The sequence below is a fragment of the Thunnus albacares genome, chromosome 3 (assembly GCF_914725855.1).
Source record: "Thunnus albacares chromosome 3, fThuAlb1.1, whole genome shotgun sequence".
NCBI classification, from domain to species: Eukaryota; Metazoa; Chordata; class Actinopteri; order Scombriformes; family Scombridae; genus Thunnus; species Thunnus albacares.
Genome location: NC_058108.1, coordinates 22,357,210 through 22,381,222, shown reverse-complemented (window position 1 = coordinate 22,381,222; position 24,013 = coordinate 22,357,210). Strand labels below are relative to the sequence as shown.

General features: G+C 38.9%; 2 protein-coding genes across 2 annotated transcripts; one reads left to right on the top strand and one right to left on the bottom strand.

Annotated features, from left to right (window-relative positions):
• Positions 1–3,428, bottom strand: ndufb6 (NADH:ubiquinone oxidoreductase subunit B). The gene is made up of 4 exons (XM_044347397.1): positions 3,158–3,428; positions 926–1,018; positions 405–449; positions 1–147 (listed from the first exon to the last, which is right to left on the bottom strand). Exons 1-4 carry the CDS (start codon positions 3,335–3,337, stop codon positions 82–84), a joined length of 384 nt encoding a protein of 127 aa, XP_044203332.1. The 5' UTR covers positions 3,338–3,428; the 3' UTR covers positions 1–81.
• Positions 3,429–8,242: 4,814 nt separating this feature from the next.
• LOC122979523 (PRELI domain-containing protein 1, mitochondrial-like) lies at positions 8,243–19,655 on the top strand. The gene is made up of 6 exons (XM_044347036.1): positions 8,243–8,407; positions 9,930–10,136; positions 10,784–11,009; positions 13,102–13,215; positions 14,593–14,671; positions 19,078–19,655. The coding sequence occupies exons 2-6, from the start codon at positions 10,045–10,047 to the stop codon at positions 19,197–19,199; spliced, it is 633 nt and encodes a 210-aa protein (XP_044202971.1). The 5' UTR covers positions 8,243–8,407; positions 9,930–10,044; the 3' UTR covers positions 19,200–19,655.
• The last annotated feature ends 4,358 nt before the right edge of the window (positions 19,656–24,013 follow it).

Sequence of the window (24,013 nt, the reverse complement as noted above, 5' to 3'; positions counted from 1 at the left end):
TCACCAATGACTTTATATTTTAATGGCATATACACAGTTTTTACAGCAGAAACTCAAGGAAATAATCGACATATTTCAACTTCAGTGATGACCGTGGGTTTCGGGGAGACCTGGAACAACTTCGCCTGTCTCCAGAATGGTGTCACCCTAGACACAGAAACAAGGACAAACATGTTAGAAAATACTCTTTCTCTCCATTAAGACATCTAAGACAGCAGCTCTTCTAGGTTTCTGTGGGATCATCCCAGGACAGATGTCTGTTTGCGTGGGATTGGAGTATGACGGAAATCAGGCTGTGGTATGTCTGGTAAAGCAAGCTCACATGCAGCTGCACATACAAGAAATGAAAAGAAGGGTTATTATCATTACAGGAAAAACAAAGTGAATAAATGAGTCATACTTACTGGGAACAGCTTCGGCTTCAATTCCACAATGCCATATGGCCTTTTCTGTGAAGGACAATGATATTGATATTAAGTAAGCCTACTGATCAGTACATTGTCACATGACTGAATTTTACATTTATAAACTGAAGGGGACACATGCATCAGTTGAGTAATGTACAGTGTTGTAAAATGTGTTCCTGCTTTCTTTGCAAGTTACTCTACCTGTTTGTGACTCAATAAATGAAAGAACACTTTGAATAACAAAACACGTATTCCGAGTTCTGTATCACAGCTCTATTATCCATTTCCTGTAATTATTCAGCAACTTAAATGTACAAGTGTCTAAAAGAAAAGCTCCTAGAGGGCATACACAACGATAACAATAAGTGTCTGGCTCATGAAGTCATACAATTCAGTTCACAAGATGTGCCACATTCGTAACGTGTGATAGGTCTCTATTCTGTCCACTCCTTGTTTGTTTACCACACTGGCCATTTCATAGTGCGATATAATATCACAAATAATTTCAGTTAACTTACAGCAACATGGTATTTCACGTAGTAGTGAACAATCCAAGCAGGGATCAGCAGCCGCGTTAATGTGAAAACTCCACCTCTGTATGCTTTGTAGGTCTGCAAGGAAAATACAGATGTAGGTAAATATTAATAAAGACAAGTACATAATGAATTAGAGTGTGTATCCTGACTGCTCCTAACAGATAATGATATTTCAACCTAGACTGGAGTTTGCCCTCTCACTCCAAGTAGGTGAGATGTTCATACATGTAAAATATTCACCTGTACATAAAGTGTTGTTCAAACAAAGAAAACTGAATTGAAAGAGACGCTGCTTTGCAGACTTGGACACACAGTGAAACAGTAAGTGGACCCAAACAACTCAGAGAAGTCTCAAATGAAAAATCAATTAATATAAAGTATGAAGATATTGATACCAATATCTCAGTGGACATTTCATCAGGTATGTTTTGTTTTTTTTGTCCCCCCCCCCCCAATCGGTTAATCATTTTGTGGGTATCAAATGTCAGAATGAGTTTTGTTCAGTCCAAAACTCAATAAAATTTGATTAACAGTGACATAAAACAGAGAAAAGCAGCAAATTCTCACATTTGCAACGCTGAAACCAGAGAATGTTGTCATTTTTGCTTGATAAATGACTTCTAAATCGAGACAAAGGATATTTGGTGTGGTAAGTTTCACAGATCGTAGACACATTTATCATTTTGAGCTATATAGATCTAATAGACTTAGCAACTGACTTGACTGAACTCAGCGGTTCCCCTAGAATTTTTTTCAGGCCTGGTGGTACGCACCGAAAAAACCCTAAAGAGACAAGGCACATGGTGTGAAGAGTTTCCCAAGCAACGACACAGAGGTTGACTAATGTTTTAGAACAGTGCCACACAGAGGCTACCAAACGCAAATGATTATTGATTTCTGAATGAATGGATATTTGGCGTTATTTTTGGCATTAAAGAAAATATTTTTTTGGCCGGGTGGGGCCTCTCATTGTACAATCATAGGGGAAACACTGGAACTATTAATTGATTTTCAAAATGGTTAGTGAAGCAATTGATGGATTCAAAACTACTCTAAAAGTCAACTTGTGTCAGTAAGTGGAGACATCCCGAGGAAGGTCATTGCACCAAATTATCATTCTGAATCAAATCTACCTGATTTCAAGTGTCGGGCAGTTCTTTTTTGTTTTTGTTTTTTTGCATATACTGAATCAAAGGCTATGATAGGTTCAGGTTAATAGAACTAACAAATACCTTACTTGATGCCCTATTTTAGATGCAGCCTTTAGCCTGGCTGAGTGTTATTCACTTTCTTTCTATGTACAGGAAAAGATGACAAAGTCCAGCAGATTTATGTTGCCTTCCTCAAACATATCTGCATTAATTGCAGAACACGACACACTTTTAAGATCTTTCCCATACTACATGGTCACAATGAGAAGAACTGTCACTCACAGTCTTGCTTGCTGCTGGAATATTTATTCAATTCCAGCAGCAAGCAAGACGAGTATGAGGGAATTCTCATTATTAAAACGCACCTCTCACACATTCAGGTGTGCCATGATTTTTGCCTTTAAAAAGGCAGAAAGTATGGCTTGTTTTTCTTTTGATCCTTCGAGATGCACAGTATTTTGATTATACTATTATTTTGTTGATATATTTTAACTGTGATTCTCATTGTTAAACTGACATTGTCTTCTCTTTTCATGCACCATATTTCTTAATAAAAATATTATACTTTTTTTTTTGAGGACCATACTACATGGTCAAAATGATACATCTCATTTCGACAGAAGGTCTAAATGTCAATTCTAAATGCCTGTACACTTAACCTGAACACGTTTTTTATTGATAGTATGTTAAGATCAAACAAGCCTGAAATGTGAATTAAGTAACAAGTTAGTTTAGCTGTTTCACCACAGTGGAGCAGAGTGAACATGTATATTGAACATTGTACTCCCCCAATATTTAAACAGAAACAGAAAACAATAAACTGATTAAGAAAGTCATGCATAGGCTAATTGGAATGACAGACAACAACACCTGAGAGATATGACAAAAACCTCTGAAGTCTGTCCCAGTCGGTAGGATTAAGGTTAATAAAAGTGACACTAATTATACTACAAACTGTTCAGTTTGTTTCTTGGCAGCGTTATTTCGCATGCAGCTTGTTTATAGTGTTATCATCAGTGGTTGTTTGCTAGCTAGCTCGCGTTAGCTGTATAGCGGGACTCACGTAAAGCCTCCACAGGCTCTTGGGCTCCAGAAAGCCTGCCCAGAACTTGGCGAGGCCACCGGGAGCTTTAGATGGTAGCACGGGCTCCCTCGGGCTCAGCTCCTGGTCCTTCAGCCACTGCCTCCGGAGTTTGGTGAGCTGCTCCACACGGAGCTTCTCGTCTGGTGTGTATCCAGACATCGCTTATTACTGCAGTTCAACCTCAGAAGACCTACAATGACACCATGGAGGACACTTCCTGTGGCAGCGAAGTACGCCAAAGACGACGAAGAAGAAGGAAACGTGACGCAGAATGAACAGTTTGACATATTTCAATGCGACACCTACTGGACCGGAGGAGAATGTGTGACTCTAATAGGCCTTTTCCATATACTTGTGCTGGCTTGGCTGGACTTGGTTTGGTTTGACACTGCCCATAACTTCTGTAACTTATGATTTTTCTTCCTTTGGTTATACTCTTCTATTGGTAATTCAAAAATAAATGACTTTGAGTGAGAGTAGAATTAAGAAGAGTGACAGAAGCAGTGATAGTTTGGTAGTCAAGTTCGTCCAATATAACAAAACAACTTGCAAGCATGGGTTTAGTATTACAGCTCATGTAGAGTATTTGGTTTATGAAATATTTATGACAATATATATATATATATATATATATATATATATATATGTAAACAATTATAATAGATAATTATAATAGATATGAGTAGACCTGAAACGATTTGTTGATTAATCGATTAGTTGCCAACTATTAAATTAATCACCAACTATTCATTTTTCAATTAATCATTGAGTCTTTCTTTTTTCAAAAGAAAAAGAAATTCCCAGTTCTTTGATTCCAGCTTTTGAAATGTGAATATTTCCTTGTTTCTTTAGTCTTCTATGAGAGTAAACTGAGAATCTTTGGGTTGTGGCCTGTTGGTTGGAACCAAAAAAGACATCTTAGGTTACCTCTTGACTTTGGGAAACAATGATTGATATTTTTCACCATTTTCTGACATTTTATGGAACAAACAACTAATCAATTAATCAGGAAAATAATCGACACATTAACTGATAATGAAAATAATTGTTAGTTGCAGCCCTAGATGTGAGTCATATACACACCAGTTATCAACATAATGTTTGCAGCCACCAAGTTTGATCCACTAAATGGTGAAATAAAATGCAAGGATAGCAGGGAACTTGAACATACTTACAGGTGAAACAGGCCTTTTTAGTTTTTATGTTATTCTTAAAGATAGAAGAAACCAAAAAGGAAACACAGATGTACCAAAAGCTTTTTTAAAAGGTGGCAACAAAAGGGGTGGTAAGATCTATTCATTGCTCAGTCAGTCCAACTCTTTGGTCCAGACTGTGAATCTCAATAATGGATGGAAGTTCTTGTCAGTCAAGGTCCCTAGAGGATGAAACTCAATGACTTTGTTGATCCTGTTACTTTTCATCTAGTGCCACGAACACATTAAGACATCGACCAGATGGATTGGCACAAAATTTGGTACTAACACTCATGAGTCCCAGGCGATGTATCGTGGTGACTTTGATGATCGACACTTTTGGTTGAGACTGAACTTTCTCCACAACTATTGGACGGATTTCCTTTCCATTTGGTTAAAATATTCATGTTTCGCTCATGACAACTAGCTACAAACTTTGGTGATCCCCTGATTTTTCCTCTTGCATGATCAGGTCAAAATACACAGGTATTTATGACCAACCTGCAAAACTATGACTTTCCCTGTTTGTGTAGCCTACAGCTTTTTTTGAAGAACTTTTTTGGCCCTTATATTGGATGTTCAGAAACAATTTCTTACATTTCTTCGGCTCCCATGAAGGCTGCTGACGTTTGAACAAGAAGTAGTTTATTTCATTTGCTTGTTTGTTTAGTTTAGTTTTTTGTTTTTTATCTCATGAAAAGTGACTTTAAAACAAAAAAATGCAGCACAACAATAACTATTTCAATTGGATGAATGGAATGAATGAATGGATGCATAAATGCCATTTTAAGCTGCTATTTTAATGCATGGAGCTCATGTCAATGAAGCTGTCTAGCGTCTGCGTCGTACAGCTCGCCTGCCCCGTACAGTTCGCCTACGCCTGCGGACACCAGTGGACCTTGCAGGGCCCCGGCGTCTGCGAATGGGGCGATAAGCGTATCTGTGACCGTGACAAGGCATATTGTCAGAAACGGACTTCCTGGATGTAGACTGATGGGTTCTATTTCAAACCTTATCAAGTCAAGCTCCAGTGACGTCATGTGTCATCAGTGACACATCCTGTCTCACTGAGGACATAGGATGTGTCACTCATGACATCACATTTCATAAGATAATCAGTAAAATCAGGGATCTCATTTAGCTATCTTCATTTTAAGGCAAAGAACACATATTGATTCTTAACATTGTCAAAAAAAATAATCTTCTGGATGTAATTTATAATCCCACCAGGGCAAGTTTAAAAACTTTTATCCATCTTTTTGGTCATTAGGTTTTCTTCACAGTGCAGCCTGGCAGAGCTGTAAAGTCTTTTTTATAGATTAAAGCTCATATAATAAGATTGGTGTATTACTCTGCTGAACTATTCAGATTAATTATTCACCTACATTGTTACTCTGACTGTCTTGGACATTACATTCTACAATTTCGACAGTTTCAATACAATAAAAAGCGTATCCTCTGTAAAACTTTTCTCCTTTCATAATTCATCTTATTCCTCAATGTATCTAAGTGGGGAAAATGGCAACATATATATTGACTGGAGACAAAATTCAAGCCCAAGAATACGGATAGGTTATGTTGTGGGGCAGACAAGTCAATGTCACTGTCAGCACTTCAGGTGGAAGATGTGGAGATGCCTCTTTATCTAAGAAGGAAACAATTAATTGACAATTATTGGGCAAATCTGCAGGGCCATAAAGATTTACAACCTACAAAAAAGGTTATAAAGATGTGTTGGGAACATAGAACAAAAAGGGGAGTTTTCTTAAATGACTGGAACATTAGTCAAAATGTATTAATGTCAGCTGATACACCATAGTTACTACCTCAACCAATAATAGATTTTTTTCCATATTGGATCATGTACATGAGTATGTATGTATGTGGACACTCTACATGAGAGATAAGGACACATTGTACATATATTGTGCATCTAAAAACACTGATAATGAGAAGTTGCCACTGACAAAGAGAACAAGAAGAGAGTGATGGATGTTTCATTGGTCCTGCAGTGGGTAGAGAAAATCATACCCAATGCAAATTCTAATATGCTCAGACTCTATTGAAGTCCTGGCTAGTCTCATATGTTCTCAACAGGATATTCTTCATGAAATAGCAGTATATGTGTAGAATTTGATTAGGAATTGATGTACAGTTTGGATACCAGCTCATATAGGTGTTCAACAGAATGAAACAGTAGATCAACGTGCCAAAAATGGATTAAAAGCAAATCAAGTAGAGTTGGCATGTCAATAAATGAGGCAGAAACCAAATCTTTCATTTAGAACAAAATTAAGACACAGGGGTTGGGATGGGAATCTTAAAGGGATATATTTGGTCCAACAAGAGTGTCTAATTAGTAGGATGAGACTGGGACATAAGCCACATCAGAAGGCATCCAAGTGGAGAAAGTGATGTCTGCAATCAAATGGAGACTGTGGATCATGTTATTTTTGTCTGTTTGATTTATGCAAAAGGAACGAGCTGGATCTTAAAACACAAGGACTTAAAAACAATCTTCCCCAACAGTTCTGAAAATTAGGTTTTTATGCCTGTCTTCACTTATCTACAAGATACAGGACTGATAAGCATACAGGGAGTCTTTCCACAACAGTTGATGGTGATAATGCTCCACTTGGTTATTAAAAGTCCAAAGAAGGAGCAGAGGAAGAAGAAGGAGCAGCAGCAGAAGAAGAATTGTTAGATTTTTCAGTCTTAGACAAAATCAAAAAGAAGGATGTAGGTGATCCTGTGACTAGTTAGTGGCCGCCTTAAAGAAAAATGGGTTACATACAGATTTATACTGATGTCTCCAAGAATCTGAACAATGGAAAAGCCGCAATAGGAATAAACATTCCTCAGTTACAGATACATCATGGAAAGTGGATATAAAATCATGTGTTAGTCTTCACTATGGAGCTTGTGGCAATCTTGTGGGCGGTTGGGTGGGACGAGGAAGGAAAGATAATTATATTCTCAGATTCTACTGCAGCACTAATGGCACTGAACGGTGGGAAAAGTGGGACCAGACCAGATCTAATAGTAGAAATTTTGACTGTGTTAAATCGAGTATCTAAGTTGGGGAACACTGTTGGGCTTTATTGGGTACCAGGTCAAGTAGGAGTACAGGGGAATGAAGAGGCTGATAAGACAGCAAAAAGAGCTGTCAACAGTAGATCTGGAAGTACTGTATGGAAAGGTTGAGTGTAAGAGTTTAATACAACAAGGAATAGCAAAGTTATGGCAAAAAGAATGGGAAGAGGGAAACAAGTGCTGGTTTTATTTTTCAATACAGCCACCACTGAAACACACGTCAAATACAAGAATGGGCAGGAGGGACAACGTGGCAATAACTAGGCTGAAACTGGGTCACTGTGCGCTGAATCATGGGCTGGCACTGGTTGGTAAGTCAAGTTAATTTTATTTATATAGTCCAATATCACAAATTTGCCTCAGGGGGCTTTACAGTCGGTACAGCAATACAACATCCTCTGTCCTTAGACCCTCCATTCAAATAAGGAAAAACTCTCTAAAAAATCCCTTTAAGTAAGCACCCAGATGGAAAATGCATCTGTGGAGAGGCAGAAACTGTGAATCATGCTTTGATTTAATGCACCAACTATCACACAGAGAAGAGCTTCATGCAGGCAGGGCTTTCAGAAATTGAAGTTACAGATCATTCAATGAAATCAATAGGCCTACAACATTGTGAAACAACAACAACAACTGTCATCAGTTTTCTCCACCATCACAGTGGACTCTACATATGGATTTAGCTTACTCAATGTAATTCTACAGATGACCTGTGGAGGGCAGCAATAAGCCTTCGCTGCGTTAAGCCTGCTGCAAATTTCATCATTATTAGAAGAAGAAGACGTTTTTATTATAAGGTAATCTGTCAAACGCTCAGGTCTGACTGCCTGTCATGTGTTTCTGTCACATGGAGCATAAATATGGGTGTAAATAGCTAACGTTAGCCAATTAATTTGTGGGCTAGAAGCACACCAGACTGGCACTCACACTGCGGATACATCAGGTAAGATTGTCCTTGTTTCCTGTTTGTCAAGAGCGTTTGAAACTTCATTAATTACTGTCCACTTAGCGTTCAGGCTAGTTAGCCAGCCAACCTTAATTTGGTTGAGTTGTTGTTATGGTGGACTAGCTGTCAAACCCTAAACACTATCATGAAAAGTCACACAGTCTCTCTATCGCCGTTAAATGTCACACTTTTGAACTAGCTGGGTAAGTTTAGCTAGCTCGACGTTAGCTATCCAGGTAACTAGCATATCGTTAGCAGCAGTAGCGTTAGCCTGCAAGGTAAAACGAGCAGTGACCCATACAGAGCAATGTAAAACCACAAGCCAAGGGCATGTGTGCAGATTGCATAAGAGGTAGTAACAGATAGTTAGCTACCATGTGTTTCAGTGATGAGTTGAAAGTAGTAGAAAGAGCTCAGGCTGCTGTGGATGCAATGTGTAAATAATAACAAACCTGATAACACGGTAATATGCAAATATCCTCATATAATTTGGCATTAAAGGATGGGTTCATCATTTTTCAAGTCTGTTTTAAGTGATGAGGGCCAAAATACACAGTGTGTCCACACAGATATTTTGTTTAAAAAATGCATTTAAAAGTTGATCTGAAGCTTATATGAGGCTTCAGCAGTCTGAGTTAGTCATATCAAGTGGATATCTGGATATTTTTGGCGTTTCCCCGTTGAGCTATGGTAGAAATATAGTAACAAAAAGAGGGACTTTGGCTCTAAAAAGACTGCAATGCTGATAGATATTCACTTGATTTGACTAATTTGAACAGGTGAAGCTTCATATTAGCTTCAGATAAACTTTTAAATACATTTTCGCACAGAAGGAGGCTTGTGGATTTTATCCTCCATCACTTACATTGTAAGTGCATTATGAAGAGATCTTCCAATGGTCAGCATGGACAGGAGGAATGATTCTAGCAAGAGAAACATGTTTCAGACTTCATGTAGGCACCTGACTGTTGCTTAAGGACAGACTTGAAAAATTGTGAACCTGTAATTTAAGGACATTTCTACTCTACGCAGGGTTCTTGGCATCCCCGGGAGATTTACACAAGGAATATCTAAGTCACCAATAGCTAAAGCAAACATAAACATTCTATTATGGAAGTAGGTATGAAAATATATAAACAACACTGGAATAAATAATGTTTTGGTAGTGTAAAAAGTGTATCTACATAGGATGGTAGTTTATGATAAAATGCTCTATGACAGCATACTGTATGTATCTACATTTATATTGTGATATAACTAGATATAGTGATATAGTCAAGTGATAAAGTGAGTTTCTAGGAAATCAGTTGAAGAACTGTTTAATGGATCTAATAACCAGACAGGAATGCCTCTTTTTGACTAATCCAGCAAATTAATTGTGTATCAAATAAATGTACGTAATCACATTCATTTGACAATAAAAGGATATAATGAACATTTTATAGCGCAAGGTGAAAATTAAACCACAACATATTATATACTATACATATTTGCTAAAGCTTTCTCTTCATCTTTACAGGACTGTGACAGACTTTGGATGGAGTCAGCACCCAAGTTTTCATTGTCTTGTGTAGTCGCAGTGAGGGACCTCAGGGTTCAGGATTCACGTCATTCTGCACATCAGCGAAAGAAGAATGGTCAAGTATTTCTGTAATAACACAGACATCAGGGGGATGTGGGACCATGTTGTCTCTGCTTTCTGGCAGAGGTATCCGAACCCTTTCAGGTATTGTAGTATTTTTATGGTCAGTTTTTTTTGTATTACATGTGCTCATTTGAAAGAATGTAGTAGGTGTTAAAGTCCATACTCTCTTCAAGATATTCAAGCTTTTATTGGCTGACTTTCTGAAAGAAAACAGAACCTGCAATCATACTTTTTCACCTTATTAATGATTATTACAGTATCTATAACATAATTATAATTATAATATTAAAATTCTTTACATGAATGGAGGATGTTGAGGATAAAATTATGGAGCGCAGTGTTTGTAGCATCAATGTGTTGACAGATCTGAAGGAATTGTGTTATATACCTTCAGCAAAAATAAACTCTGTCATGACTGAGATGGAGAACTGAGAAAACACATCAGAGAAGTAAAACTAACTTAAGCATGATCAAAGTTGTGTGGTCAAGCCATTTTATTCTCATTATGACTTGATTTAGCAGCATCAGAAACTTGACGGATCATTGTTCGAAAGTTTTCACAAACATCAAAGTGGAACTTTGAGCACAAATAGATTCAAGCACCCATAAACGTTTCCAGTAAATTGACAGTTTAAAACAGAACTGAAATGAATCACAAACAGATATGAAACCTGAAAGTAACCAGTAACCATCTGGCTGGCATGGCTGTATGTTTGTGTACCCATCAGCACCCATGTTCTCACAGAGGACGTTGTGTACCGGGAGGTTACTGCGGACCACCGGCTTCTCTCCAGACGCCTCCTGATGAAGACCAACCGGCTGCCTCGCTGGGCGGAACGCTTCTTCCCTGCTGGCATGTCTCGCTGTGTGTACATCATTGAGGACTCCATCGTGGATCCTGTCAACAGGAGCCTGACAACCTACACGTGGAACCTCAACCACACAACTCTCATGGTGGGAAACTGATTCTTTGTGGTTCATTGCTTTTAGTATCGAATTTCAATTACACTTTTAACCTTTTTGCAACCAAGTGTTTATTTGCCTGTTTGTATGGATGTAGCTGTCAAGTTTTCATCTGTCTTACTGTCTTTGTATACTAGGCCTGCATTACCGTGAGAAATCAAATTTTTACTTGGCTGAAGCCTTGTTTGTTTTTAGTTTCTTAAGGCCAGCGCCTTGCATGGCTGCTCTGCCACCATCAGTGTGTGTTGGTTAATGAGAGGCGAATTGGATTGAATTCAAAATCAATTCACAAAGTAAAACAAAAATCCAAAAATAGTTTTCTCCTCACTTAATAAAGTATATTTTATTGACGGAATAGACAAGACTGAACTCTGTACCATGAGTGCACAGTGCAGTCGGGTGTAACTGCTAATTTCAGCAGGGAGGAGGAAATATGAATTAAACCAGCCTGATCATCAAAGAAGACGAGCATTAGGACGCGGTTCAGATGTAATAATCTCTCAGGGAAGAGGGACCTTGACATGGTTTATACAATATTTAATTTAATTTATTTATTTATATGGAAAACACACATTAATCAACATTTCTTTAAATATGCAAGTGTTAGGTAGCTGGCTAGTTTTCAACCGCAGTCCTTTGGCGAGATGTTTTGAAACCTTTTAAGTGATAAAATTTACAGAACAAAGACCACAAGCCATGCATAGCAACAGGAAACAGCAAAACATCAGTACAATAATACAGCAACAACAAACACCATTTCGGCACATATAGCCACGCAAGCAACACAAAGCAACAAAGCACATGTTTATCTTGATAAAATGTTCAAAGATACAGTTACGGGTTAGTAAAATGGTAATATACACCTAACACACAAGCCATGCAACATCGAGTTGTAAGACACAACTATAGGAGAACATACCAGATTGTTAATAAAATAGTAGATATTCCACGCAGACCCACGCCATGTTAAGCTGGCCGCCTGGCAACGGGCAAAGGACACGGGGCAAGTTAGCAGCAGGTTAACCAGTAATAACAACGATAATAATAAAATGAGCAATGTATCATGAAGATTGGAAATGTTCACATGTCTGACTTTTGAAAAGCCAGGTCTTGAGACATATGAAAGTGTGGTAGGTGGTTTCTTATTTCAGTTGTGTTCCATAATTGAGAAGCTCCTAGAGAAAAGCATGATTGGCTGAAGCAGCTGGACCTGAAAGAGGTTACACTGTCCCCTCTCAGAGCAGATCTTGTAGATCTGTTTGATCTACAACATCTGTTTGTTTTTCTGCTTAATAAAAGTACTAAGTGGTTTGAGGAGCCTTGCCATTTAGGATCGTAAACATCAGGCAGGTGTCAGTGTATTTCATTAGATTTTACCAGCTAAGGATGTCATATTGCTAAGAATGGTGATAAGTGTTTTCTGCCTAAAGAGCCTGCTTGTATGCAGCAATTAAATTGTGCTATTTTTACACTCTTTCCGCTGTGTGCTACACACTAAGGCAGCATAGATGTATGCTACTTCTGTTTTTAATCCACTGTAATATGAAACAAACAGTAAAGATGACTAACCGGTTGTGATCAAAGAAATTGACTGATCAAAGAGGAGAATACAGTGTTTTCTATTTGAAAGAGTTACAGAAACATGGGAAGCAATAAACTGTCTGTCTCCTGCAGCTTTGAAACAAATGGTGACATTTCTTCATACAACAAAAGATGAACATTTTGAATTGAGAATTTATTTGGATCCAATCATGACCCCACTAATTCAAATCAAATTGTAAAATTCATTTTAAGATTCACAAAGAAGAAAACCGGTTTGATATAGTTAGTTAAAATATACTCTGTCATGTATTAAATCTAACATATGTCAACACTCCTCTTAAGTGATTAGGATCACACAAGAAAAGTGGATTTATTTGCTTCAAGCATGTATTTGCACAATGAATCAGCACTTAAGCACCTGTCAAAGCTGTACATACAAAACTATTCTTCAGTACTTTTACGTCTGATCCTGAACTGTGTGACAAAGTAAAATGTAGCCCTTCTCCATAACCTGTTGTTGCTTGTCTCTCTCTCATATTAGTCAGTTGAAGAGCGTTGTGTTTTCCGAGACTCCGAGGAGCAGCCAGCCACCACCCAGCTGAAACGGGAAGCGTGGATATCGTCAAGCATTTACGGCTTCTCCAGACCTATTCAGGTACTTTTCACCCCTTTGTACAATAACAAATTAACCGTGTTGATGTCAAACTGTTTTGTAATATACATTAGATTGTGTGAATCTTCATTCTTCTTTCTCTGTAAAAGGTTTTCCTGATTTTAGCCAGTATTAATATTAGGGCTGTAGTCAACCAAAGAAAATCTTGGTCGACTAAAATCGTACATGATCTTCAACTAATCGATTAGTCACGCACGAGGGGGGGTGTAACGGGACAGAGTGCACAGTAAACTCGGCAGCCACACATTTCTCTGTTCTGTATTTCTCTGTTTTGTGTCTTCAGGTTATGCTAGCCCATTGTTGCTAACTTTGGAGCTAACCCCCTTTACTTTTCCAGCATTTGGGGAAACAACAGACGTGACTTTTTAGCATTTATTAACTGACACACTGTAGTCTGTACTGTACATCTACTGCCAGAATGACAACTTACTACTGACCTTTTCCTCTGCCCCGCTCGCATCCACTGTCACTTCTCTGCCCCTCGCTCTTTCCTACTCGCTACGCAAACATACTCCTTAACGGAGTCACGCTACCAGTGGTTTCCCAGGCAACGACAGAGGTTGACTCACGTACCGGAACAGCGCTGCTCAGAGACTCCCAAACGCTGTCGGATATCAAATATTAATTTTTTTTTTTTTTTTGGGCCTGGCGGGGGTTCTCGTTGTGTCATTATGGAGGAACACAGATTCAGTAAACGTTCAGTACAGTTAGACCCAGCAGTCTCCATTAGGTTGGGCGAGTTCAAAGTTGTGAAAACAACTTGGGTGTTTTGAATACACCCCTGTTTTCACAGGTAATTTGTTAGTCTGTCCCTCCCGCCGCAGGAAATAATGGATTACTCCTGGAAAGCTGTTGATGTAGCACTCTTCTCCTTATGAAAATAACACGGAGGTTATTCGACCAATGAGAATTTAGTCGGACGGGAGCATATCGACCAACTAATCGACCAGTCGACCAGCAGACTACAGCCCTAATTAATATTAATATATGTATTATATTTATTTATTATACAGACACCCTTACTTATCTGTGCTGAAGTGTAGAGGTATGTGTTTATGCTTCAGTTAAAGTAGATGCGTTTGTTTTATCATAGAGGATGACAAACAGAATCCTATTTTCAAGCCTTTAGTTTGATTTGTAGGTCAGAGGTGCGGGAGCCTGTGTGCAATCACCAAAATAAACAAATGCATTTGAGGGGAGAAGCAAAGTCAGTGTCAGCCTGAAATGGTTGTTATTAGCTGCAGAACATGCCTGGCTCGCTCTAATATCCCCGGAGTAAAGGAGAAGACTTGTCAGCTAAGTGTTGTTTTTCAGACGTCTCCCTCATGTAAACCTATTTCCTGTTTTGTCTTTAACCAGGAGTTTGGATTGGCCCGCTTCAAGAGCAACCAGGTTAAAGCCATGAAAGGGCTGGAATACGCACTGTCAAACTTACAGGGTAGGTACACTTTACCAGAAATCAAAGGGGAGTGCAAGGGAAAAAAAAGAGGAGGACATAGCAAAACAGTTTATTTTTAACTGTTACCATTTCTGGAAAGGAGAAAAACTAACACAGGAAGAAAGGCTTTTTTCCTCAAAACATTGGACCACAACACATTGTACACTTAATTTATAAATTAAACATTATTTTTATATTTTAAAACATGTCTAAACGTCCTTGAAACATCCTCATGAATTATTGTCATGACTTCAGTGGAAGTAAAAACTGAAGTGGCTCTCTGCAGACATTACAAGCTTAACATTCACCTTCCTAAGGCTGCATTCACACCAGATCTGACAATGGAGGGAAAAACGCCAGTCCCAGAATCAACTTTTGCCAAAATGCGACACGACATCATGTTGCGGTGGCCAATCATGTAAGCCAGTGATCAGACTGAAGATGCCCAAGGGAAGAATGGTGGGCAACATGAAGCAGAGCTGTACAACCCAAGAAACAAAGACATTACTAGTGTGAGGGGAGGACATTTCTCTCTGTTTGATAACGTTAAAAGTAAAGTTAGGCTTTGCTGTCAGCTTCCCAACTCATTTTAAAAAAGACGAGAGAGAGAGAGAGGGAAAGCAAGCTGAGAGCATGAGAGAGAGAGAACAATAGTGGTCAAGTGAGCTAGAGAGTGAATGAAGAGAGGGAGCGGCGGTAGCGAGAACAAAGCAGTGAATCAGAGAAATAAAACGTTATTATCTGATTGTTTCATGCCCACACCTCCGCACAACCCTGCGGGACGTGGAAGTGTAACCCGCCGGATTTGGTGCGAATGAAGCCCTGACACAGCAAAAACAAAAATCCCTTCTTTTTTTTTTTTTAAGCCAAATGGACTTCAGGGTCGCAGAGCAGTTTAAAGCAGTAATTATTCAGGAATGCTTATTTGTGTCAGTAAAACCTCTCAGCATTGCCTGGAAATGTACCCTCACATGTCTTAGAAACAGGTTGATTTAAGCCTATAGGACCTTAGAAATGACTGCAGAGGGATATGAAACCATGACAACCACAGTGGCAAGCAGTTTGCATTTCTGAATTTAGGCTCAGACGAAAACTATTTGCGTCGTCAGTATTGTATAAACAAAATATTGTAGAGCAGGTTAGATGGAAAAAAAAAAAAAAGTCATAATCTTCCTGTTGATTTTAAAGGTGCAGGCTGTAAAATATGAGTCGGCAGTAACAAACACATCTGCAAATGTGTGTCCGTCATCTTTGCCAAGAAGAGAAATCAGTGCCACACAAAACCATCAAGAATGAAAAGTCAGTAATCATCACACAGGTGTATTTGAAGCCGGGGCAGCCATGGAATAAGCAGTGCCTTGTTTGGCAGCGCGCCCTGACAAGTGAGGTTTGTGTTGTGCTACAAAGTTTGCGTTGTGCTGATCCAGCGCTCTGTTGTCTGAAAGGACATTCTCCCATTGTTGTGATTTTGTCCCACTGCCCCTTTGTTGATGGCACTGCAGGAATTGGCATCATGCTGAGCGTTGTGGTGAGTATGTTAGCAGCGGGGCATCCATCTGCCATCCCTGGCCTCGCCCGGGTTTGTCACATGATGCCATACAGTATATTGGCCTTCACACAGTAGTCTGTGTAGCAGAGGTAGTGACTGTCTCCCCTTGTGTGTTGCGTATGCAGGTACACACTGTATTTATCTTGAAAAAAAAAATCAAAGAACAGAAACTCGTAGTAGTAAAACCAAGAGAAGTGACAGAAAAGTGAATCTAGTGGTGTAGAAGTAGGTAGTGTGTAGTTTTAGTTGATCTTGATGTTATTTTTGCGTACGACAACAGAACCATAGTGATGACCTTTCTTCTCTTTAGTTACAGCAATTTCCTGTTTTTTTGTTTTGTTTTTTTTCCCCCCTAAATGTCACAATGAATGTTTTAATGCCACATTTGATGTCTAAAATCCCGTTTTTGATTGATAACAATACACAAAGTAAAATGTGTATGAAATGAGCACCATTACTATTACCCATTGCAGTAAGGAACATCGCATGTGATTGATATTGCAATCTAGCTGAAATATATTGTGTATAATGTTTTCACCTGATATTGGGCCTTATGCAAGAACCACTTTTATGAACAGATTTGTTCTGAAGAGACTCTACGAGTTTAAGAACATTTGTGGTATTCATCAATTTTCTCGTACTGAGAATTTTCTCTGAGGTATGAACGAAATTTACGAGTGTTCCAGACCTGTTGTGTCATTAATAGATCATCTCTGCGTGAGAAACACTCGTTTGACTTGCAGTATAATGTCCTAATCTGAATTAATTTGCAGTTTAAATATGCTGAGATTAACAAAAATAAATATAGAACTAAAACAAACTTCAATGCAAAACTAATATTTACCAGATTATCATCATCATGGCTTCCAATTTACTGAAAGGTTTTTTAGATTTTTATCATTTCTATTGGCATATTTTGGCACAGAAACTTCTACATGTCAGTAGTTGCTAAACTTCTGTCACTGTGACAGCTGCCTTCGTGTCTTTGTCCAGTATCATGTTGTGTTGCAGCTGACAGTGTAACATCAGCTGTAGACTATAATATTCTCTCCTCATATCTCCGTGACTGTCACATGACCTCCCATAAGCAGAGCGCTTTGCTTTAGAAAGATGTTTTTTTTAGCATCTAACTTCATGTCAAATGATTCCCTCTTTATTTCGTGATTGGCAGCTGGATTCATATTTACTAATTGTTTTGGGTCTCCTAATGTCACTCCTAAATTTGTGATGTTTTTGTTTACTGATTGCGTTTTTACTCTTTGGGAATTTTTTTTGAAACTCGCCCACAAATGGAGCATAACATGGAGCTTGATTTTAGGGGCGTGGATTATGTTAATGATCTCACATCTCACGAACGCGCACCTCCTCATGAAAAGTTCAGGCAGTTTGTTGAATGAGACTTGGAACATTTGTACAAGCAAACCTCACAGAAAAAAGTAAGAGAGTTTTAGGATAAGAATACAAAAAATGTCCTTGCCTGAGGCCCAATGATCAATAATTTAATAGTATTTATATATTTTTACATGCAGCTACCACCATGATACCTGTATTGTACTGAACTGTAGTAGTACGTATCAGAATGCAAAACCAAAATGAAGTCACTATTCACTATCACGTTTTGCATTTCTTATCTTGTTTTTGGATCTTACTGCATTTTTGATGCTTTGATATTGCAGTTTAAGATTAAAAGTCACATTGTTAGATTAGACAGATTACTGTAGAAGCAAACCTTACGACTTTGAAAAAACAGAGTCACTTACAACATGTGGCCATCGTATGGCAGTATAGTCAATGACAAGTCATGTGGAACAGAGTGGTTCTCCAGTGTCGATGCTTTAAAAGCTTTGAGGAATGTCAGTAGTTATGTATGCGGTTGCCTATTTTACATATTTGCGTCAAAATATATTTTCTCTAATTGGCCAGAGTGGTGGAAACTGAGAGTAGTGTCGTGTGAAGAACGGATTGAGGTAATGCTGTGATTTTTATGCTTTTGCACCTCAGTCTATGCCTCTGCTGTTGGCAAATCTAGATGTCAAACTGAAGTTTATCCTTTTTTATTTGATGCCTTCATTATAACGTAGCTGTCAGACACAGTGCTCATCTCATAGGTTCACAAACAGTATTTTCAACATTCAAAATCAAATTTTGTAGCAAGCAACCTGTCCAAGAAATATCTATGACAGTGATGTGGAAGTAAAAGTAAAGATGGCTTTTTAAAAAAAAGGAGAAAAAAAAAGGAAGTCATTTTGTCAGTCAACTGTATAAACTGTACAGCTTCAGTGCATTGTTGTTGGCCCCCGTGAATTCCAACGTTTCACTCCCCGCAGTTATCGTCAGCCTCCAAACATGTGAAGAGGTTTCTCCGTCTGCCAACACGCAGCCACCTGCCAAGGCAGAGCTCTTGGTGAATACCCACTGCTGTGTCTGAAAGCACCTAAAAGTGGAGGAAACAGCCAGTCTCTGGTTTCTTTCCGTCTCCTTCACATTATAGGCGGGCTGCTCTGTTGTATTGTGAGTCTGGTTGTTGTTCTCACACGAGGTATTTTAAGGTTGAGGGTTCACAGTGAGGTCAGACACAGAAAGACTCTCCAGGCCGTGGTATTGAATTCTGCGTCAGGCTGTTCGTAAACAGCATACAGATGTGTGGATATTCTTTTATATTTCCCTTTAAAAACTCTCTTTTTAGAGGAAGGTCTATAATAATTTAAGTTTTGCCACCTTTCCATCTTGCATGCCTTTACAGCACACTGTATGTTTACCTGCAGAAAACTGTATTGTTCTCCACTAGAAGACTAATGAGACACTGACTCTGTTCTGTCTGTCTCTCCCTCTCCGGACACTCGCTCTGGGCTCACAGGAGAGACGCCCCAGCGGCTGCTCAGGGACACGGTGAAAGACGCATCAGAGAAAGCCAAGGAGGCGGCCAAGAGCCTGGCATCAGCTGCTGCTGTCCCACAGAAACCCCAGCAGTATGTATGACAGGACAGAGTGTGAAGTACTGTACAGGTGACATGAAGCCAGCACAATGCCTTTTGATCATCTTGATCATCTCGACGAGACTGAAGTTTTGCTGGGATCTCGCTCAGTGCTGTTTTTATCTGTGTCCTTCTATTGTTTGAACCAGGTCTGTCTGTCTGGTTAGCTTATCTCTCTACCGCTAGACTGGTTTGTATGTCTCTCTCTGTCCTTTCAGCTCTGTCTTTCTCTTTCTGTTCTTATTAAATCTCAGGTCTTTAGACTTTGAATGAAACCTACTGCCTTGGTGTAAACTGTCAGACTTTGACCAGCAGCACCCTTTTAAATGCTGTAACTATGTCAGCTGTAAATTCATATTTTGGTGTTTTGGTCATATATTTAATATTTAAATGTAGTAAGCTTATTTTTATGCAAAATCATACAATTCTCAATGAACAGTTTGGCACATTATCAGCAATACAAGTAAGATATTACACTGCTTCAGGTATTAGTCCTGCCTGACGTTGTCATTAGACCAAATCATATGACTGACTGTACTTTTATTTTCACTTCAGCCAGGAAGGTCAATGATTACAGCCTGCAGGAGCTTTTACAGCCACTAAAATCCTATTGTAAAATGATCCCTTTAATCCTTTTGTAAAATGATCCCTTTCCTCATGATTTCTTCCTTATTTTACACTGAGTGAGTTTACATGTGCACTAGTATCCTGGTTATGTGTTATGCAATTACATATCATATCCTGGTTTAGAGAAATTCAGAAATTCTACTTGGATTACTCTGATAGAAACCAGGATATTTTGTAATGTAAACATTTTATACCATGTTTGCAGGTGCTTCCTTAGCTTGATTTTGGTAGTAGTTTAGTCAGTAAAACAAAGAATATTACAATTAATGATGATCAACACCCAAGTACGAATTGAGAAATGCAGAAAGAAAACAAAATAAAAAAATGTACGTCTTGTACATTACTGGTGATAAAATTGAGAACTTAAATTGAGCCGGGTGGGAAATACAGCAGAATTACGTTACAGACTAACTTAGCAAGAACAGGAATGATTAGCTGAGATGTTGAGGAAATCAAAGACGCACTTGCATACATGATTAGAAACCTGAATGCTGTTATTACCACGTCAACGGAAAAATATGCATAATCAGGTTTCTCTTGTTTCATGTAAACGTGACATTCAGAGTATGAGTCAGAACCAAGATGTTATTGTGTTCTTGGTTTACTAATGTGTAGTGATGCTCAATTTCTGGGTCCAACACTATAATACACTAGGACAGCCGTGGCTCAGGGGGTAGAGCGGGTCGTCCACTAACCGGAAGGTCGGTGGTTTGATCCCCGGCTGCACCAGCCCGCATGTCGATGTGTCCTTTGGGCAGGATACTGAACCCCAAATTGCTCTAGATGGTTCACCATCAGTGTGTGTGTGTGTGAATGGGTGAATGGGTGACATGTAGTGTAAAGCGCTTTGGGTGGTTGATCAGACTAGAAAGGTGCTATCTAAATGCAGCCCATTTAATAAACTTGCCACTTTCACAAGCACAAGAGTCAGCACACAATATATTCTGTAATATTGCAAACATAAATAGAAAGTTCAGTGTAAATGCTGCTGGTTAGTCACTTCCATGAAGGCCTGTACAGAAGCGCTGATAATCAAAAGAAACCAAAGTGACTTGTAATTTCACTCTGTAATGTGATTAGCCTTTAACTGTATGACTGTGTCACTGTTGATATAAGCTGAACTATCGATGCAGATGATATTATTGTAAACATGTCAGTGATTGCATTCCCTTTAAGATGGAATTGACTGGATTTTCTGCAGCAAGACTTGAATAACAGTTGAAAAATAATGAATGTGATGTATTTTTATGCATTATTTAGCATTAAGGATTTGTAATATTGAGTATGTAGATTTATTTAACCTGGTAGCAAGATGTCTTATGTATAAATAGAGTTGACTGGACTTAAAAATGAAAGAGATGAAGATGTTTGAAGTGTGAAGAGAAAAACATTTTCAATCATCTCCACAATTTTAAGTGCAGTGTTTTCTTTTTTTTTTCTTTGTCAAGTTGAGCTTTAATAAAATTTGATAAGTTATTCATTTAATTTAGTGTCTTTTTTTTTCTCATCAGTTAACTTTTCTCTTTTCTAACAGTGACAGAAGATGAACTCTACCCTTTAAAAACTGAACAATTTTCCAGACTGCAGATTGCAGTTTCACAGCTGCACGAACCCAACAGGAAGTCACGAAACATTTGAACATCTTTATCTGCATATTCCTAATGATTTGTTCAGTTGAATGTTATCACGTAGCTCTATGGTACTTCCCTCCACATTGAGCGGGATTTCGTAAATCTTCTTACAGACAATAATGAGACTTCAGAGACTTTATGTATAAAACATTTTAATTATATTACAATGAGAGAATACACACAATACCTTCAAGTGTTTGCTAAAATGTAGCCAGCACCAGGTACTCGTGTACACGCGCTCGCACACACAAAACAAAACCAAAAAAAAAAAAAAGGAACTTATATAACATCTTCTGAATGTATATTACACATCCGCTAAAAAGGAACATATTCACAGGTCTCTAGCACAGAACTCTCCCTACTCTGCACAGTATGTCAGCCCAAACAAACTCTCCACCATCCTCTTCTCAACGAAACCCCAGCCAGCTCGACCTCGCTACGGCCTCTAGGTTCTTGCGGGTACTAAAGGTGAACCCTAACGTTAGTGGGACACCCGACGTAGAGTCAGAGTGTCGCTCGATACATGAAGATTGAAAATAAGGAGAAAAGACATGAAGGCTGACGTCCAGAAAAGGGGGGGGCTGCTGATCTAAAGCCTACAAGTAGTTAAAGCTATCTGGAATTAAATAGAGGAATTCTTACTAATCAATCGACATGGAAGGTTTAAAAGTGACTATTTATTTGGCAGGAATAACATTTCATGGAAGTCATCGTGTCGGGTTTTTAAAAGCACTGTTGCACAGCGGGCTCGGGGAGAGGAAGGTGTCTTCAGCGTTTCTCAATTCATCTGTGTGCACAGACGTTTCTGCCTTGACCCCGCTCTCTGTGCACACTGTTCTTGGTCTGTGCTTATTTCATTCTAACACCCACCCACCCACCCTCACTCTCTCTCTCTCTCTCTCTCTCTCTGTGCCTGCTGACTTCCCCAAACATCACGCTGTGCTTTTGTGTTCTTAGAAAACCCACACACTGAAGTAAATCTCTGTGCAACAGCAACATGAAAGCAAATATCAAAACCTTGTCTGCACTTGCTCTGAAGTCAATTTTAAAAAACTGAGGTCCCTCAACTCTCTGATGACTCTTAAATTACACTTTGATGTTAAAAGGTTCAATAGAGCTCATTCAACTTCTTGAGATAAATGTTTTTACCTTTTTTTTTTTTGCAGCGAAGAAGAAAAAAGCGGTAAAATCTCGTGTTGCCTCTCCAAGGGGTTAATAATAAGAGCGACTGATTCAACAGTCTTAATTAACAGGTACAGTCTCTGCTTCTTCTTCTTTTTTTTTTTTTTTTTTTTAAAGAAAATAACTTTTTCCAAGGCACATCATTAAAATAATTTCCATAACAACTATCCATCCAGCATTCAAACAAAATGTTACCACGTCCAGTCAGTGAGTGTGTGCTATGTTCATTTTTCAATGACGCCACTGAAAAATTATAATCTCATATCTGGCCCTCGGCTCATCCCATCCACTCCATCTTTATCTTACTGGGAGGTTCTGTGCAAGAGAATAATCTTATGCCATTAACATGGTTTACTTACTCAGTTGTTCATTTGACCAACAAACTGAAAAAGGACATTTTTGCTACAAACAGTCATGTACAAATCCTTGACATGAATGTAAACTCTGGATGACAAAAAAAAAAAACAGCTTTTTCAAAAGAAAAAAAAAAACACATTTTTTTTTTAATCTCTAGTTCAATTTTTTTTGCCCTCCTGCAGTGTTTGGAGAGAGAGAGTGCAGATAGGAGGTAAAAAATTCATCAAAACAAAAAAAAAAAAAAAAAAAAAAAGTCAAAAAAGAGTTGGTCACCAATAAATGCACCACAGAGTCAAAAGCAAAACCACCTGTTTGTCTTAAAAACCCTGCCCGCCCACCCTCCCCCTCAGAAAGCACAAGATGGTAATATTGCTGTGTCTCAAGAGGTCCCCTGATCAACGGGTAACACTATGTCGGGACGGACCACCGGGAGAGCGGAGGATAACACCTTAAGCTGCCATCGATTGAATTATTCTTTTATCGCTCCTCTCCCAGTGACTCCCACTGAACAAACATATAGTCGACATACAATAATAGTAAAATGACAAAAAAAAAAAAAAAAAAAAACACGCTTCAAGCCCACAAGTTTTGAACCCCATTGGTGACCATTCGGGGTGACTGGAAGCTGCCATGGGAGTTCACCAGTGTGTGGTTTTAACATTTTTCCGTGACAGATGCTGCACTGGCAGACGGGCGGGCGTCAAGAGGGTGGGGAGTGCCTGGACAGGGTGTACAACAACAGCGGCTCCTCAGTAGAGACCTAAGGGGCTTTTTTTTTTTGTTTGTTTTTTTTCTCCTTATATTTTCAATGAGGTCTTCTCTTCACGTGCCCTTTGCTCATGGAAGTGTTGACTGTTTTGGCATGGTTAATGGTTGAAAAGCTTTCAACCCCGCCGGATGAGAAGAAGAAGAAGAGGAAGAAGAAGAAGAAGAAGAAGAGGGAGGATGAGATTTAAGAAGAGGGGAGGGGAGTGCGTTGGAGGGGTGACGACCTGAGTAGGGACCGAGGGTGAGGAGGTGG